The 19,138-nt window shown below is 47.0% G+C and overlaps 1 protein-coding gene across 2 annotated transcripts in view; it reads right to left on the reverse strand.

Moving 5' to 3' along the window:
• Window positions 1–89: 89 nt before the first annotated feature.
• The window catches only part of frem1b (Fras1 related extracellular matrix 1b), a 36,971-nt gene continuing 17,922 nt past the window's right edge, over window positions 90–19,138 (reverse strand). For both annotated transcript variants that reach the window (XM_010871384.5, XM_034293629.1), the window contains 19 exons: window positions 17,802–17,987; window positions 17,362–17,558; window positions 16,332–16,557; window positions 14,806–14,950; window positions 13,979–14,120; window positions 13,611–13,806; window positions 12,031–12,295; window positions 8,879–9,296; window positions 7,135–7,345; window positions 5,578–5,722; window positions 4,341–4,470; window positions 4,049–4,121; window positions 2,558–2,707; window positions 2,126–2,385; window positions 1,836–1,883; window positions 1,369–1,575; window positions 1,087–1,205; window positions 831–916; window positions 90–753 (listed from right to left, as the gene is read on the reverse strand). In XM_010871384.5, the coding sequence (XP_010869686.5) occupies window positions 536–753; window positions 831–916; window positions 1,087–1,205; window positions 1,369–1,575; window positions 1,836–1,883; window positions 2,126–2,385; window positions 2,558–2,707; window positions 4,049–4,121; window positions 4,341–4,470; window positions 5,578–5,722; window positions 7,135–7,345; window positions 8,879–9,296; window positions 12,031–12,295; window positions 13,611–13,806; window positions 13,979–14,120; window positions 14,806–14,950; window positions 16,332–16,557; window positions 17,362–17,558; window positions 17,802–17,987 (3,422 nt within the window). In that variant the 3' untranslated portion in view covers window positions 90–535. The remainder of the gene's footprint in view (window positions 754–830; window positions 917–1,086; window positions 1,206–1,368; window positions 1,576–1,835; window positions 1,884–2,125; window positions 2,386–2,557; window positions 2,708–4,048; window positions 4,122–4,340; window positions 4,471–5,577; window positions 5,723–7,134; window positions 7,346–8,878; window positions 9,297–12,030; window positions 12,296–13,610; window positions 13,807–13,978; window positions 14,121–14,805; window positions 14,951–16,331; window positions 16,558–17,361; window positions 17,559–17,801; window positions 17,988–19,138) is intronic.

Genomic DNA, 19,138 nt, shown 5'->3' on the forward strand with positions numbered 1-19,138 from the left:
TGAACATTCGTTCCTAGAAACTGGGTGTAAAATTCCGTTATTAGCCATGAACAACTCACACATGTCCATGTAACATGAAATGGTCTTTATTATGGAAAAAAGGAAATACAAATCAAACATGTACAGAGCATCACGTTATAAGTTTATAAAGTAAACCTTTTCAAGCAATGGAACTTTTCATTCTGTTTCATTTCTCTTTAGCTGATATCTACGCTAATAATACACAGTACTTCATTGAACCGCTTTTAAAAACCATCTAACATTATAAAGGAATCAGCTTATGCTTAGTTACTGTAAACCTAGTTGAACATCTATAAATAATCTGTAACCAACTATCCTTCCATTTCGTTCCAAATGTCAACATTTCAAATGATTAGAAAAATACACTTGGTTATTTTTATTTTATTTATTATTTCACATTTTCAATGTTTATTTTCAATGTATTTTCTTCTAAATGGCCCAAAATAAAAAGAGTGTCTATGTTTGTGCTGGTGTTTGTGCTGGTGATGAGTGATAATCCCCAATACTCTCGTTTTCAGTTAATCTGCGCTAGCGCTGAACATATGTATCTGTGTTCTGGTGAGGTGTTGCAGAACATGGGCTTCCATGTTTTCTGGCTCTGGGCGAGCACACAGGTGTTATTGGAAGCAGCAATGTTAAGCTTCAGGTCTTGGGTTCTGTCCCTCTTGAGTCTGGAGAATGTAAGTGACCTGCCATTCATCCATGTCCAATGTCCTTGGACGCCTGACAGTCCTGTAAATGAGACATTAAGAAACCATCACATTCTGATTTCTGCTGGAATTTGCAGAGTATGTAGCAGTGTCCCTTACCAAGCCAAAATGGCTGTTTTCCAGCAAATTTCCATAACCAGCTCATGTCTTTTTGGGAGTGGACACTTGTTAGGTTGCTGTTTAACCTGAAGAAAAAATAACATTTTACAACAGAACACAAGTAAAAATGAGTGCCTTGGAAGAACCGTAATTATGTTGGATGTATTCCTAAAGGAGTAGAAACTGTCATAAAGGAGTAGAAAACTACTAGCTTGGACTTGTTTTCAGACCGGATGTTTAATGCATGTGTGCTTACAGCAAAGTGCAGCTTCTTTGAGCACTGCTCCAGCTAGCTACACCAGCACTCAACCTGTAGCAGTGGCTCCTGTAATGGCTCCAGTCCTCAGGGCAGGAAGTGCTCACCGACTTCCCAGCCTGGGATTAACAGGGATAGAAAAAGAGAATACATTAATGGATGGGTGTGTGGATGGATAGATGGGACAATAACACTTCAATGATTGTGGTTTACTTAGCAATAAAAAGTAAGATTTGGAAATCCACTAGTCAATTCGGAGTCAAAGTACTTTGCCCTCCTCACCTTGTGTTGGCGCCCAGCCCGGTGTTTGAATGAGGGTATGGGGGCATCCTCTTGGGTAGAATCCCCCACGCCGACCTGGCGGAGGAACTCACTATGGCCAGACCAGCTCCAGATGGGGGTCACCTCAAGGTTAGGGTGCACCTGAGGGAGAGGTTCGGGAATAGGCAGCCTCCTTTCCTCCCGTTTCAGTGGGGTGAGGGCGTGGAACTGGAGGGGACACATTAAAACGTGACGCAGTGTATAGTTGACTACTGATGAATGCACTAGTGATAGTGTGAAAAGCTCTGTGCCAAGCAGTTAGCCGGAACAGTTAGAAACAATGTTTCAACATTTGGTTGGAACCTGAAATATCTATGGAACTCAAACTAAATTTGCACTTAGTTTGGAATGCAGTTCTTATAAATAATTGTATCTAAGAGTCTTCTCATCCAAAACTGGGAGGCTAATGGTTTACAGAAAAGGTGTACCGTCCAAATTTTCTCTTCATTCTTCCTCTTGACCCCCGAGTGAAGGACCTAGGATCAAAGAGGAGATATTGCAAGAATGCCATAATACAGGCAGTATTCTTAAAACAAAATCAACCGGATAATATAACCCTGAACTGAAGTGCAGTAACACGCCTGAATTCTACTACTGTCTTCCACAAACATCCTCTATATATCAATAAAATCTGCATGGAAAATGCTAAACTCATCGTTACGTGGCCATCTGTTGTCATGTGCACCAACAGAGACATCAGTGGACCTCCAAGGCTCACCGTTCGGCCGTTGCCTCTGCTTCCCTGTGTTCTGAGTGGCCTGGTAGTCTGGCTGTGAGCCTGGTCCCGGGGCTCCGTCTTTCCGTCCCCGTAGTCTGGGTAGGGCCTCCTGTCGGGCACGTCCCCTCTGGGCGGATGAGGCCAGCTCTCCCTCAGCAGATCTGTCTGGATTTCTGTCACACTGTCCTCCTCTGGTTGAGGCGGCCGAGGCGCTTGCTTCTCACCTTCCTCCACCCTCAGGTCCTCTGGGTCACACCTTCCTTAATTAAAAAATCGGGCAATGTTTATTTGGGAAACACCTTCGAAAACGTAAGCATTAAGCAATAAGCATTTCTTTTGACAATGACAGCTGTGTTCAAAAGCAAGTCGTTTACACACGGATAACATGTAAATATAACCCTCTCAGGCTAATCTACTGCGTATTTATCATACCTCCTCTTGGATCTACTATCTCCACAATGGCTGAGTTCCTCTGACCCAACACAGTGTTCTTGGGGGCTTTCAGAAGCACAGTGAATATCTCATGGTTTTCTTCCAATCCGTCAGCTTTCAGGTAAATGTTCCAGGTTTTCACATTTACTCCTAGTTAGTCATGCAGGGAGGGAGGTAAGTTTATCAGTTGAGAACGTTGATATTTTGGATAAAAAAATTATTATACAGGCAAAGTACAACCTCGTTTCCCAAAAAGTTGGGACTCTGCATAACATTTTAATAAACCCTATTTTCATTAAAAAATATTTCAAAGGCAACATATCAAACGTTGAAACTGACACATTTTATTGTTTCTAGAAAAACATATGCCCACTTTGAATTTGATGCCAGCAACACATTTCAAAAAAGTTGGGTCAGAGGCAAAGAAAACTGGAAAAGTTGTATAATGCTAAAAAACTAAACCTGGTGGAATATCACACAACTCATTAGGTCAATTGGCAACAGGTCAGTAACATGATTGGGTACTGCATCACCTCTTCTTTTAACAATACTCAGTAAGCAATTGGGAACTGAATAGACCAATTGCTGTAGTTATGAAAGTAAAATATTTGAATGTGGACAATCATGTTCCTGGAGTGTTGCTGGGTATGCTCTGTGCAGTTTGTGTACCCACCCAGCATTGACATGCCTTATTCAACTCATTGGGATACTTGATTTAAGTCCACAATTCATTGGTTAGTTGAATCATTTGTGTTAGTGCTTTAGAGTAAATGTGTTCTGTAAGAGTGAAATTAACACTAAGTGCTGTAAAATAACCCCTAGTATTGGTGTTTATAACATAGTTACAAAACCCCAGTGTAGGTGTTTATAACATAGTTATGAAACCCCAGTGTAGGTGTTTATAACAATTATAAAACCCAAGTGTAGGTGTTTATAAAATAGTTATGGTTTTACACTTTGGAGAGTAAAACTGTTGTTAGCACACACGTTATAATCATAAACCCTGAATGCACTAGTCCAGGATGATGCAATATAGTTTTTCTAGTTGAAACTGTTTAGGTTTTCTCCCAGTTAGATGTTTTTACTGTCATGAATGTAGGTGTGGGTGAATACAAATTTCAACTGTTGGATAAGTTAACTCTGGATGGATTTCATTTGGAATTAAACATCACTTAGTCATGAAATCCCAACACCATTAAAACTATGTGATGAAAGTAAGACTGATGATATGTAATGTATTGCTATATAGATACATTTTTATTGATAAAAACTTAGTGAAAGCCACAGGCCTGTAAAGGGAAATAATTCAACAACCAATTTCAACTGCATTGATTTAGTACTTTTTGAGAGTTATATATAAACTGGAAAAGTATATTAAACGCTGAAGTATTGAATCCCCAGTTATTGCTGTCTGTGCTGAAATCAAATCCTTCACACTCTGTGGCTCTTCCAAAATCAGGGTTGGCCACCTAATGTAAGATCATCACAGACCTGGGTCGAACTGGATGAGGCTGGCAGTACTGTGGGTGAAATCTTTCCCCACCTTGGCGGTCCCCTCTTCTACCTGAAACAGAAGGAGGTTGACATTCTCTGACTTAAATAAAACTTAAATTCTATTTTAATTAGATTAGAATAAATCTGACATTAAAATGATCTACAAGTTACTTGAAAACATTCTTCTCCTCTCTCAAATAGAATGTCATATAATAAGTGAGCAGGGCCGTGGCTAGGAATCCTGTTGACCAGTGTAAAAAGGGACTGTCCTGAAAGCAGCGTGCTGTACCTGTATAGCGATGTAAGCAGGGTCCATGCTTTTCCCAATGCGCTTTATTTGCACTTGCAGCATCCCGGCATTCTCACACACCCTGTAACACGTAGCCGACAGCTCCACCCGAGACCAGGTCAGATCCAGCCTAAAAACAGACAATCCACACTAGTCAATATGGCTCAAACCTGGGTCATGTTAAAGAAGGCAGCGTTACTTCACTAAGTTACTGTATCATTTAGAGATAGAAAAGGTTGTATTATTCCCGTTTCGACATGACAGAGAAGCATGTGTGTTCTAAATAATTATCATGTCTGTCAAAGTGTGATTAATGTAAAATGATTATGGCCGTTAATTTGTTTGTTGCCTTTAACGCATTTTGAGCCACTGGAGCGCGGTACGGGTAACTTTTCCCGCACTTGATTGTGTCGGAAGTGGCCAGAGCGCTTCACAGCTAGCCAACTTTTTTCAAATATAGCGGTGGAGAGTATTCATGTTTTAAATCATGTTCACTCGCTACTTGTCTGTGAGTCCTGCCCAACAGCCTCTTATTACAGTTTGTTAGGACAGTGGATGCGTTGTCCCAAGTTGTCGGTAATTGGAATCCTAACGCCCCCATCCCATTCTCCTGCCACATACCCAGAGAACGAGAAGGCGCCTCCCTTCTGACCCTCTTCCTCAATTGGCTGTGTGAACGAATCCACCCTGCTATCACTTTGCTTCTAGCATGGCAATTTGCAACTATTGAATGTTTTGCTGGACCAAGCTAAGCCTTGATGTCCTCGGCAGTCGCGTTTCCATCAAAACATTCAAAACGGAATTGTCAACCATGTTTTTGTGGATACAGATCTCTCCTGATTAATGTTAGTAGAAACCAATAGATGCCGCCAGTTGTAGTAATTTGAGGGGGGAGAAATGTATGAGCCGTGGCACACTGGTCTAATGGACCAATATATTTAATTTCAAGTCAAGCACTGTCCATAATTAAAACATAGCACGTCTTGAAGATAATGCACCGTTTTTTAAATACTTTTTTTTTAAATTTAGGGGCAAATTCAAAGACAATATACAAGGGCAGAAGATCATGCAATTCATCGCAATTAATTATTTTAATAGTTTAAAAACACTAATAATTATACACCTGAACAATCAGTTTTGTTCCACCAATGAATAATTCTCTGTGGTTTTAGTGGGAAGCTTCTAAGCTGTGTGTATGGATCTGGGTCCACTCAGTGCCCAGAAAGTTGAAACCTACATTTCAGGCAGCATGGTGTTCCCCACAGGGTCGCTGACCCGGAACTCAAAGCTGTCTCCTGTCACCTCCAAGTCGGTGGGAATGACAAAGCGCACTGCCCGCAGCTCCAAGTCTTTCTGGGTGAAGCGACCTTTGATGTATGACCCTAGGCAAATACACAGAGAACAGAGGTCGTGTCACTACACTGCCCACATCTACCACACTGCCCACATCAACCACATCTACCACACTGCCACATCTACCACACTGCCCACATCAACCACATCTACCACACTGCCCACATCTACCACATTGCCCACATCAACCACATCTACCACACTGCCCACATCTACCACACTGCCCACATCTACCACACTGCCCACATCTACCACATCTACCACACTGCCCACATCTACCACAATGCCCACATCTACCACATCCACCACATTTACCACACCGCCCACATCTACCACACTGCCCACATCTACCACATCTACCACACTGCCCACATCAACCACATCTACCACACTGCCCACATCTACCACACTGCCCACAGCTACCACATCTACCACACTGCCCACATCTACCACAATGCCCACATCTACCACATCCACCACATTTACCACACCGCCCACATCTACCACACTGCCCACATCTACCACACTGCCCACATCTACCACACTGCCCACATCTACCACATCTACCACACTGCCCACATCAACCACATCTACCACACTGCCCACATCTACCACATCTACCACACTGCCGACATCTACCACACTGCCCACATCTACCACACTGCCCCCATCTACCACATCTACCACACTGCCCCCATCTACCACACTGCCCACATCTACAACATCTACCACACTGCCCACATCTACCACAATGCCCACATCTACCACATCCACCACATTTACCACACTGCCCACATCTACCACACTGCCCACATCAACCACATCTACCACACTGCCCACATCTACCACATCCACCACATTTACCACACTGCCCACATCTACCACAATGCCCACATCTACCACATCCACCACATTTACCACACTGCCCACATCTACCACACTGCCCACATCAACCACATTTACCACACTGCCCACATCTACCACATCCACCACATTTACCACACTGCCCACATCTACCACACTGCCCACATCAACCACATCTACCACACTGCCCACATCTACCACATCCACCACATTTACCACACTGCCCACATCTACCACAGAACACTTTACCGTTACCCAAATGTGTTACATTGTAACATCATCTGCAAATGTTGTTTCAAATTACTGTAGTGTAGTTTCTTTATATCATTTTCTACAATACTTTTCAATGGAAATTGAAGCAATGGTTCTCGCAGTGCCTTCATGAGAGGAGTACATGTTTACATGAACGGTACATGTTACTGGTTAATTAACCTGAACCACTCCAACCCCTCCCTCTCCCCCACAACAAACCCAGTGACATATGTTTATTCAGTGGTAATGGATGAAGGGCCACAGTAACTGCAGTTCACCCTCTGGCTATCAACGCATTTGATTCAGTTCAAAACCGAGGAGTTACCGGTGAGAGCATTCTCCAGGAAGCCAAAGTGAGGTGGGCGGGTGATGGTGAACTCCAGTTCCCCGGTGGGGCTGTCGGGGTCAGAGGCCTGGAGGTCACGTGATGTTATGTAGATGACCTGCTTGTCCCCTGATCCCCCAGGGAGGTTCTCCACTGTACTGGGTGTCCGCTTGGTCACCAGCCTGGGGGGGTTCCTGTCCACATGCTCCACCTATCGCGGACGCAGAGTGTTATGTTTTATTCGGGCCCACTCGTCCAAAAAAAAAATAAAACGTACATTTTTCACAGACACACTATCTTTAATGCAGTTTTCGTCTTTCTGCAGTAACAGGATGTAGGAATTCCACCTCGGCGTATTTCTGTTCCTCTCCTATGGAGTACAACACAGGTGTTTCAGTTTAAAACCACCTAGGGGCAAACATGGCCCTGTTCCGTACAGTGCAACTTTACAGGGTGTCCCGATGAACATGTATTAACGTGGTACAGTCATTTAGAGCGCCCTCTTCTGGTGATTAAAGGCGTGTGGACGCTCCAGGACCAGTTTGAGTGACCAGAGTAATGTGCTGTCACATGCACTTCTATTAAAACACCAGCAGAGGGGGCTCTGATAATGCCTTATGACCACAATGGTCATTAAGTATCTTAATCTCACAGCAGGTTCCCTTTATAGATTGACATTTGCGAACACGTTTTTGTATCATTATATTCTGGTACATAAATCTCAGGAAAATAACAATCAAGAAATTATACAATTATGACCTAATTTGGCTTTGTTATTGTCCCGTCCGCTGGTTTACAGAGAGCAATAGAGACAGCAACAATAGCTTGACGATGCAGGCAGGAGTAAGACAAGTGAGAGGTTTTTCTACAGCTTGCTGTCATGCACTGATTGTATCTGTGCTGTACCCTTGCACGGTCCGATGAAGATATTGTTTATGATGCTGTACCATAGACAACAGTCTTGGGGTGAGGGCAGAGGTTGAGTATTGAGAGGAGCAGCGAAGCATTATTCTGTTTACGACGGCATGACGTGGCACTAGCCAAGTCACAGAGAAAAGTAGTCCCACCAGACCGAATTGAACGCTTTCTGCCTTGTCTGGACTCACACACACACACACACACACATTCTCTCAGAGGCCCAGGGCGAGGTGGGCCGGCCAGCAGGTTATCCGCCTGGCTAAGTGTCCCAGAATATGTGAGCGCATGGTGGGTCACAGGAGAGGGCCGCCATGAGGCACCGTGTCCCAGCAGTAGCCTCATCCCATAGACCGGCAGTCTGACAGGTTAGCCTGCAATACTGCAGTTCGGAGAGAGCTGAGATTTGAGGGGGGCTTATTTGGGGCACTGTCAGAGATCTGTGCACCTTGTGCTAATGAAGCGCTGTGTGTCCCTCATTGTGTTGTGATCTTCATATGTGTTCACGCACCTCTGCAACTCGGTCAGGGTGTGCCCGCTGTTATCCATATTCTGCAGAGGGCGCAGCCACGATGATCAAAAGCTGAAAGGGGGCTGATGAATTTAAGCGGAGGATAATTATTTGCCTGAATCGCACTACAGAGCTTAAAATGGCACACACATGCCAGTGTTTAGTTGAAACGACTTTGCCATCATCACAATGTCATCAGACGTACTTTAGAAAGTTGTCTTTAGCTAGCAAAGTCAGTCCAAAACAGGTAGCGACGCTAACAGTTGTCAGAAGCTACCCATGCAAGACAGAGTGGAGTACAGAACCAGTAAATATCACCTGTATGGTGAAGACCAGCGGCTCCTCCTTCAGTTGTCCATACTCTAGGTAACCTCTGTTTGTACCGTCAGATGGCAGTACACTGAACCTGTCGATCTGGGCCAGGCTGCCCCGGTGGTGCTGGTAAGCCAGGTCCAAGCTGTTGATATCAGCCTGGGAAAAGCGAGTTACGGTCAATGGGTAGCCCTTCAGGAGCAGCTTGCCGTATTGCGGGGGCTGGATGATGCTATAGGTCAGGTTCCCCACAGCTGTGTCCGGGTCGGTGAGCTCCAGGTGGTCTTGTGTGATGATCTCCACAGTGCCCTCTGTCAGTTGGAGGCCGGTATTGCGGTTTAGGGAGGGTGGGATCCGGTCGCCATGTTCTATTGCGAATCTCAGGGAGCCGGTGCGGGAAGTGATGCCATTGGTGACTACGAAGCTGTGCAGAGAAAGTGTGTTAAAATGTGTTTGGTCAAACAATTAAGGTACCTATAAAATATATTTATATCTCACAACATGATCATAGAATATTTTCAGGCCACTGTGATTATCACAAAAATGGCCATACATTTCTGTCGGGATGTGTAGGACAAATAAACAAATTGAATAAAATTTACTTTGGCTCCCTGAGCGAGGCGAGAAGCATAATTGCTTGGCAGGGCATGCATCAGAGAACCCATATCCTGAACTTCAACTCTCCCAAGCACATTGGTAGTTGTTGTGATGAGACATGGCTGCAACTACCATAAAATTGGATACCTTGAAATTGGGATGAAATCGAGTAAATAAAAATGTATCCTAATAAAATTGCTGCTATTTTATCAAAATAACTGAAAAGCACAAAATACGTGTCATTGTTCCCCCAGATACAATATAATCATTATGTTGATTATTGGCAAGCTAGGTGAGTCTTGGTGTGTGTTCACAGACCTGCGCTCACATGCTACAGTGACAATGCACTGAAGCTGAAATGGGGACAGTGGAGTCTGTGTGTGTGTGTGTGTGCACATGTGTGTGTGTGTGTGCACGTGTGTGTGTGTCGACGTGTGGATGGACACATTTTAGCCCTTGTTCAACCCATTGCCAAGTCAATCTGCCACTCACACACACAGCCCTGCAGCTCTCCAGCTGACAACTGCTCCAGGCTCCACCAGCCACACACACACACACACACACACACAGGTCCCCCTATTTCACCCAAACTGGCGCAACATCTGCCACCTCCCATATTTGCAGGGTAATTGTGCTCAGGGATGACCGTCTGTCTATCCGCACTCCGAACAACTCCTCTCCGGCCGCCATGGCAACCGATGCCAGTCGCCATTATTATTCTCCTAATAATGCCCATTCATCATCCGTTGTCACGGCGTCCAGCAGCACGGGCGTGGAAAACACCTTCTGCTCTGGTTGTGGGCCAGGGCCCGGCTCTGACACACAGGTGTGTCCTCAGGTGCTACCCCATCTGAGGCCCCGGCCGCTGGCATCGCACCTCGCCACCGGCGGCCGCCACTCCGGCACGGCGTATGGTGAGACGGAGCTGGCCCGGTGCCGGAGCTCACGCTGGGTTATTCAGATAGGCTGGGGCTTAGCCGTGACCCAGCGACAGTAACCCTGGTGAAACAGGCGAACGCTTTACCAACAACCTGGATGGGTCTGGTAAAACAGGTGAACGCTTTCCCAACAACCAAGATGGGTCTGGTAAAACAGGTGAACGCTTTCCCAACAACCAAGATGGGTCTGGTAAAACAGGTGAACGCTTTCCCAACAACCAAGATGGGTCTGGTAAAACAGGTGAATGCTTTCCCAACAACCAAGATGGGTCTGGTAAAACAGGTGAATGCTTCGCCAACAACCCAGATGGGTCTGGTAAAACAGGTGAACGCTTTCCCAACAACCAAGATGGGTCTGGTAAAACAGGTGAATGCTTTCCCAACAACCAAGATGGGTCTGGTAAAACAGGTGAATGCTTCGCCAACAACCCAGATGGGTCTGGTAAAACAGGTGAACGCTTTCCCAACAACCAAGATGGGTCTGGTAAAACAGGTGAACGCTTTCCCAACAACCAAGATGGGTCTGGTAAAACAGGTGAATGCTTCGCCAACAACCCAGATGGTTCTGGTAAAACAGGTGAACGCTTTCCCAACAACCAAGATGGGTCTGGTAAAACAGGTGAACGCTTTCCCAACAACCAAGATGGGTCTGGTAAAACAGACAAATGCTTGAAGTCTCTGGGTGTCGTTGGTTTTGTGCTTGAGTGTCGTGAGGAGAGGATGGATAGCATAGCCGAATTCTCTGCGGGGTTAATCAGTTTGGTGACACCAGTACTACTGCCCTGTGCCGGTCGGCTATCACTTCCCTCTTTGGCATGGATTAAAGTGTGTATGTGTGTGTGTGCTTGTGTTCCACTGTGGTGGCAATGAGCGCGCCCTCTAAAGTGCTCCCCCTCTCCTCTTGTCCCTGGCTGGCTTGGCTGAGGAAGGGCTGCTGGCTCCCAGCTGACCCTGAGGTGAAACGCAGCCAGGACTGTGTGTGTGTGTGTGTGTGTGCCAGGCTTCTGGGTGACAAACCAGCGGCTTCAGACACACCAGGGACGGAGAGAAGAGGAGAGGACAGGTCAGTCATACGATGTCTCTCTCTTGCCAAATTGGCTGGAAAAGGTACATGAACATACTGCAGCGCAGATCGCTTTCATCTCATGATACATTCATTTTTTTTTTCATTTGCTTTGTTTGTTTTTCTTTTCATGTACCCCTTCCAAAATTCAGTGTGAAACATCTTGGGCATGCTTTCATGGTGATGAAAAAAACTCAACCATCTTTCATACAGTCAAAATCAACAGACCAATCAATGACACATAATTCCATGATTTAAAAATGTTAATGTTTCTTTCGGCTTATCAATCAAGCCCAGTTTAGTCAAAATCCAAAGGATTGACATTCAACCAAAAACAAAGAGCACTGATTTGGTTTTAAATGTTAAACAGAATTAGTCTGCTTATAAATTTAAAGAACAGTGGCGTTTTATAACAGACTTGTTTGTCTTTATAACAAACATCTTTGCAGCGAGACACGCAGTAATGCTGGGTAAATTACAGTCTACTCTGCTGATAAAATACACCCAGGCAATTTCACGTTACCACACTGCCATGTGAAAGTCTATGAAGTGTGTCTGACCTGAATGAGTCCTGTTCAGCTGTGTGACTGTTGTCGTGGGTGTAACACACTCTCTGTGCTGTCACATCCATCTGGGAGAAGGTGAGGAGCGGCGTTCCGGGACGCTGGACAGCGTGGATGTGTCCGTGTTTTGGGGGGATGGACACGGTGTAGATCAGCTCCTCTGGCCTGGCTGCTCCGTCTGTGGCCAGCAGGATATCTGTGGTCAGGATCAGCCTCTCTCCCTCCATCAGAGTAGCTGGTGAGGTAACCAGCGCAATGTCACCTGGACATATTACAGAGGTCATTAGGTCTTGCATTTGTAGATTTCTGTTGTTAAATGGGACATATGTAAGATTTTATTCTACTACAAGCATAAATAGAAGCATACTTGACCAGAAGATAGCTGTAGTTAATGTTTTAAGTTTGATGTATACGTTTCAAAAAGAAAAATCTGAGATATTCCCCATTGAAACATTCTCACCAGTCCATCTATCAGTTTGCATAGAGGTGTCACCTCTGCAAGCTAACTTTGGACAGTGGCGGTAAACCCCCTTATCTAAACCACTTTGGTCTAGCTATTACTATTACCGTCTCTTTCAGTGAGTGAAGGGAAGGAGACAAGTCGTGTTGTTGTTTCAGTCTTGTAAATGTTTGAGGTACACAGAGCACCTTTAAATGTATCAGATTTGTTTTGTTCTATCTTATAAAATGAATACATACAATTTTATAAACATTAAAATAAAGTATATTGGTGGCTAGGGATTGGCCTGGCCGTCATGAAAAATAGAATATAATTAAAAATGACCGACTAAGTCTATGCGATGAGAACTGTGTACTCTGACTCCACATCTGTTCCCTCTCAACATCCTTCAATAATTCACACCGCGAGGTGACTCTTCCTGTGACGCAGAGCGCCGGACCATTTCTCACCTGGGCTCCTCCAGGAGCAGAGGGCACGGAGCCAAAAGGGCCAAGCGCTTCCCTCCTCACGCCCCCTCTCACCCGCCTCAACATGCCATGCTCACCCAACTGACAAAGCTGGTCTGGCTGTAGGGAAAGCCACCTATTCAATTATACATACAGCCAAGATGCAGTGGTTGGAGGAAGTTTTGGGCCGGAGCGGACACCTGTTTTGGTGCGATGGTGGGAAACGTGGGGGTATGTAGGCTTTGGGACCATGGGTGGTGCTGTATAGCAGAGTCCTTTAGCTGCTGTAGATTTTTTTCAATGTTATTTAGGGGGTAACGGTGGGTAATTACTGTGGTATACATTCTAAAGGTCATTTAGACAGTCCCTCGTCTGTGTGTGTGTCTGTGTGGTGTGTGTGTGTGTGTCTATGTGGTGTGTCTGTGTGTGTATCTGGGTGGTGTGTCTGTGTGGTGTGTGTCTGTGTGTGTGTCTGTGTGTGTATCTCTGTGTGTGTGGTGTGTGTGTCTATGTGGTGTGTCTGTGTGTGTGTGTCTGTGTGTGTATGTCTCTCTGTTTGTGTGTCTGTGTGTGTGTTTCTGTGTGGTGTGTCTGTCTGTGTGTGTCTGTGTTGTGTGTCTGTGTGTGTGTGTATGTGTGTGTGTGTGTGTGTGTGTGTGGTGTGTCCTCACCCTTAATGATGGTGCGTACTGAGATGAAGAAGCTCTGAGGCGGAGACTCGTTGTCCAGGTCACTTAGGACGAAACGAATGCTGTCATGACCTTTGAACCCGGTTCCCGTGGTGTGGACGTACCATACACGGTTCAGCTCCACGTCCTCCTGGGTGAAGTTCTGACCAGCACCCAACACAGTCCAGCCAGCTTCTGTCTGTTCTCAGGAGGACAAAACGCCAGAAGACAGACACCCACGAACAGGCACACAGACACATTCATACATGGCCAATAGCATGGCAGATACATTTAGAAACATATGCTGCACTGGGAGACAACATGAAGAAATGTGGAGCGTCATTTCAAGAGCTGCCTGACTATGCACTAACCTTGAGCTGCAGCTTACCAAACCTGGGCACCGCGGTGAGGATGTAATGGAGCTCACTGGGAGGCGAGTCCAGGTCTTCTGCCTCCAAAACCACACTGGAGATAACCCTCCTGTCCATCCAGTCCACCTCCACACCAGCGTTCCTGACAGAATATAGATGGCCAACACAGACGGACAGAAAGGGGACACACTAGAGTCTGTTAAGAGAAGGAGAGAACGTGAGAGACACTGAGGGGCCCCATTCCACAGAAGAATAAAACACTGTGGGGCCTCAGCCCAGACATAAAACAAACACTGAGGGGCCCTAGCCCAGAGAAAGGACGGTAATTGACGGGCCCCAGAAAAAGAGAAAAACAAGAGGGCCACAGAGGCACTAACACACTACCCACCCAAGCCTAGCACGCTCAGATGAGTCCTTATCCCAAACATACGTCAAGCAGCTCCAGATCCCCTCCCTCCCCCTTTTGTCTGGCATGGAACAAAAGGCAGATGAGCAGGAGAGACCTGTCAGAGCCATCCACCAGGGCTCCGCAAACAGGGAGGTGGGAGTCTGCCAAAAAGCCACATTACTTCTGCCCATGTGGCCTTTATGAACCAAAGTCTGTGCCAACAAGCTGAATCAACGCACCCACTCAAGGCGCTGACTCAAAAACTCTCCTGATCAAAGGAGAAATGTAGGAGATTGCGGGGGAGGAGGACAGAGGAGGACCTAGCCAAGGTTGAAACTTCATTTCCAGTCAGTCATTTAAGTCGAGGCACCCCCCCCCCCCCCCCCCAAGCAACCCTAACCCATGAATTCCCATTCTTCCGTGTCCTTCCCATCCTTACCTCAGCAGCCAGGGTCTCTCATCGTTGACCGGCAGGACATGGACGTGCACGGCCTCCTGCACTGTGTGGCGGCCGTCTGTCAGCTGCACAGTGAAGGAATCCTTCAGGGTCTCCGAGTCATCATGCATGAACACGATCCTCATCCCTGCAGATGGGGGTCAACAGAGCCATGTCAGCCAGAGTGTGGACGAGTGGTGGGAGAGGGTGAACGGGAGGACAGTTTGGTGGGGTTTCGGTGGATTCTGGGGTGGGGTTTTTGTCGTGCTGTGTTTTATAAGTAGTGACATTGGCCGGTCACTACTTGTCAATGTCTTTATTTAGAAAATAAAATATGTGGTGGACAGAAGGATCTACTGACTGTGGGCATGTGTGCACAAACGCAAGTGCATGGCTGTGTAAGTGTGTGTGTGTGTGTGTTTGTGTGTGTTTGTGTGTGTCTGTGTGTGTCTGTTTGTGTCTGTGTGTGGCTAGGAGGTAATTGTGCAAGCAGCAGCACAGAAAGGGAGATGGAGAGACATGAAGGGACGGAGATTGTGACGGAGACAAAAAGAAAGCGAGGCGAGAGATGGAGGGAGACAGTGAGACAAAGAGGGAGAGAGGTGGTTGGAGGGAGATAGATGGGGGAGGGACAGATATTGAGGGAGACGGAGTGAGGGAGGGACAGAGATTGAGGAAGACAGAGTGAGGGAGGGACAGAGACTGAGGGAGACAGAGTGAGGGAGAGACAGAGACTGAGGGAGACAGAGTGAGAGAGGGACAGAGACTGAGGGAGACAGAGTGAGAGAGGGACAGAGACTGAGGGAGACAGAGTGAGAGAGGGACAGAGATTGAGGAAGTCAGAGTGAGGGAGGGACAGAGACTGAGGGAGACAGAGTGAGAGAGGGACAGAGATTGAGGAAGTCAGAGTGAGGGAGGGACAGAGTGGGGGATGGACAGTGATTGAGGGAGACAGAGTGAGGGAGGGAGAGAGATTGAGGAAGTCTGAGTGAGGGAGGGACAGAGTAGGGGAGGGACAGAGATTGAGGGAGACAGAGTGAGGGAGGGAGAGTGAGGGAGGGAGAGAGATTGAGGGAGGGAGAGTGGGGGAGGGACAGAGAGCAGTGAAGGCAGCAGCGGCACCCCGGGCATTCTGCAAACTCTGTCCCTAACATCTGTTCAGCAGGGGCCTGACCTCAACGACCACGACAACGCATTGCACAGCCCTCTGGAAGAAAGGGGGAGGGCAGGCTGGCCTTGTAATGCCAGTACCCCATGAATAACAACCTCCAACCCAGAAAGGGTAACAAACCACTCTAGTCCACATATGGCTCCAAACCAAAGGAAGACATGGTGATACATGAAAGCAACTGCTGCCCTACAATTACTTGTGCGCAGTTCTGCACACACACACACACAAATACAAGTGTGGCCTTGCAAACAATATGCAGAACGTAGGCATAGGTCACATGCTTAGAAGTTTAATAAGATATGAACACATCAACACACTTCACATTTTTGTATTCTGCAATCGACTTCCAGTACATCACCTTGTTTGAGCTCCTCCATTGTGAAGGAGTGTACAATCAAGCTCTGCTGAAGCAGCTTGGAGCCCATGTCCTTATAGCGACTCATCTCCCTCCCATAGATCCCATTCAGCAGAAGGCCGTGGGCCGGAGCTACCAGAACTGTGAAAGTCAGAATGTCTGCTGGGGCATCCAAATCCAACGCATTCAAAATGGTTGGACTCAGCTCCTTCACCCCCCCCTCTGTCACCTGGGGGAAGATAATGAGTCCAAAGAGAAGGAAAGAAAAATCAAGTAACCTCAAAATGTATTGCTGATTTGCAAAGGATAAAGGATTTAGGCGGTACAGTAAATTCTGTAGTTATTCGTTTCTTAGCTTAAACCATTCATTGCAAACTGTCTATTTTGTTTTACAGAGGGAAAATATACAAAAACTGCCTCTGTAATAGAATTGATCACACTTGTAAGCGACGTCATAGCAACTTTATCTAGAACACATGAAAATTGGATCCTTGTGTTTTCTATCTAACATCTTGCAATATGACATCTCTGATGTTAATAAATCTGGGCTTATACTGGAATGTCAGAAAATCTCTACCATAAACACAAAGGGAGCTATTTGATAAAATTGAAAGACAAGGCAACACTCTTCTCATTCGTTTACCCACAGTTCCCTGTGTGATTATGCTAACAGTACAATTTTTTTGACTGTGTGCAGCAGAATCTTGTGAGTCTGCCTACAGTATGCAAGTCAATCATCTATAGCACTGCCTGAATGCAGTCTTTTGCTGAGGTAGAGTGCTGAAAGAGACAGAAATCCAAATGCCTTTTCAAAACCCCAACAGACAACGCTGTCAAAATACATAGCGGGCTGCAGGAAAGCTCCCCTGCAGCAAACCTCTAAATATACGAGATCCTGCATCTGCGGGAAGAAAAGAAAGGAAGCAGGTATGGTTTGGGGAGTTGAAGAAAAGAAGGCGCGGTGGCCCGGTCGTTCACTGGGACATGCAGGGGACACATTCTGAACACAGCCTGGGAGTTCTAGGGGACTCACAGTGAAGTTGTTGAGCATCAGCGAGGGAGTCTCGTCGTTGGTGGGGTGGATGATGACGTAGAAGGGGACAGGGGCAGACGTGTGTACACCGTCACTCACACAAATGGTCAGCTGGTCCACGGTGGGCTCCAGCCCCTGGTGCTCCGCCTGGACATAGTTGATGTACCCCGCCCTCAGGTGGAGCAAGCTGAATGAGACTGGAAAGACATCACAGGAAACAGTGCTTTGTCCGTGTTATCTGAAGACAGCGGAGTATAAGTCAAGGATTGCTCTACTTCCCTTGACGTGCATGACGTCAAAGTATTCACAAAGGTGTCCGGTTTTGATCCATAGAGCTGAATACAGGCACTACTGGTCATTTTGAGCTGACTTTTTTTTTTTATGCAAACCTTTTAACGACAGAGCTGAACCATGACTCAAACGTTTCCTGTACTACTGACCCACTCTGAGACCGGCATTGCTCTTTTCGAAACCGGGCGAGGGCAGGGTGTTCTCCAGGAAGCCGTGTTGGGGCAGGTTCTCCAGGAGGAAGAAGAGCTCTTCGGGGGCTGTGTCAGGGTCCTCTGCCCCTAGCACCCCCCCGCACAGACAGGCGGATGAACCCTCATCCACCACAAACATGTCACCTGAGAAGGACACAGCCAGAAATGGTGGTGAAAGGCAGCGTAAAAAAACATGATCTGGATTCTTAATTAATGGAATGATTTCACATGGAATTTGCACATGAAAGGATTGAACGTGAATATTGTGCGATTGAGACAATTCCATGTTCTATGCGTGAGAAATGTAAGATAACAGACATAGTATTCTAAAGATTTTAGAAGCTTTAGAATGAGGCATCAAAGAGACCTGTACATTTGATTGATGAAATGTCCCATCCAGCTGTCCATTGATCCATCCATCACTTAGCATATGTCCCTCCTCTCCCGTCATCCCTCTAACCCTCCCGATGTCTCCCGTCATCCCTCTAACCCTCCTGATGTCTCCCGTCATCCCTCTAACCCTCCCGGTGTCTCCCGTCATCCCTCTAACCCTCCCGGTGTCTCCTGTCATCCCTCTAACCCTCCCGGTGTCTCCCGTCATCCCTCTAACCCTCCCGGTGTCTCCCGTCATCCCTCTAACCCTCCCGGTGTCTCCCGTCATCCCTCTAACCCTCCTGATGTCTCCCGTCATCCTTCTAACCCTCCCGGTGTCTCCCGTCATCCCTCTAACCCTCCCGGTGTCTCCCGTCATCCCTCTAACCCTCCCGGTGTCTCCCGTCATCCCTCTAACCCTCCCGGTGTCTCCCGTCATCCCTCTAACCCTCCCGGTGTCTCCCGTCATCCCTCTAACCCTCCTGATGTCTCCCGTCATCCTTCTAACCCTCCCGGTGTCTCCCGTCATCCCTCTAACCCTCCCGGTGTCTCCCGTCATCCCTCTAACCCTCCCGGTGTCTCCCGTCATCCCTCTAACCCTCCCGGTGTCTCCCGTCATCCCTCTAACCCTCCCGGTGTCTCCCGTCATCCCTCTAACCCTCCCGGTGTCTCCCATCATCCCTCTAACCCTCCCAATGTCTCCCGTCATCCCTCTAACCCTCCCGATGTCTCCCGTCATCCCTCTAACCCTCCCGGTGTCTCCCGTCATCCCTCTAACCCTCCCAGTGTCTCCCGTCATCCCTCTAACCCTCCCGGTGTCTCCCGTCATCCCTCTAACCCTCCCGGTGTCTCCCGTCATCCCTCTAACCCTCCCGGTGTCTCCCGTCATCCCTCTAACCCTCCCGGTGTCTCCCGTCATCCCT

Source organism: Esox lucius, chromosome 8 (genome assembly GCF_011004845.1).
Source record: "Esox lucius isolate fEsoLuc1 chromosome 8, fEsoLuc1.pri, whole genome shotgun sequence".
Classification (NCBI taxonomy): domain Eukaryota; kingdom Metazoa; phylum Chordata; class Actinopteri; order Esociformes; family Esocidae; genus Esox; species Esox lucius.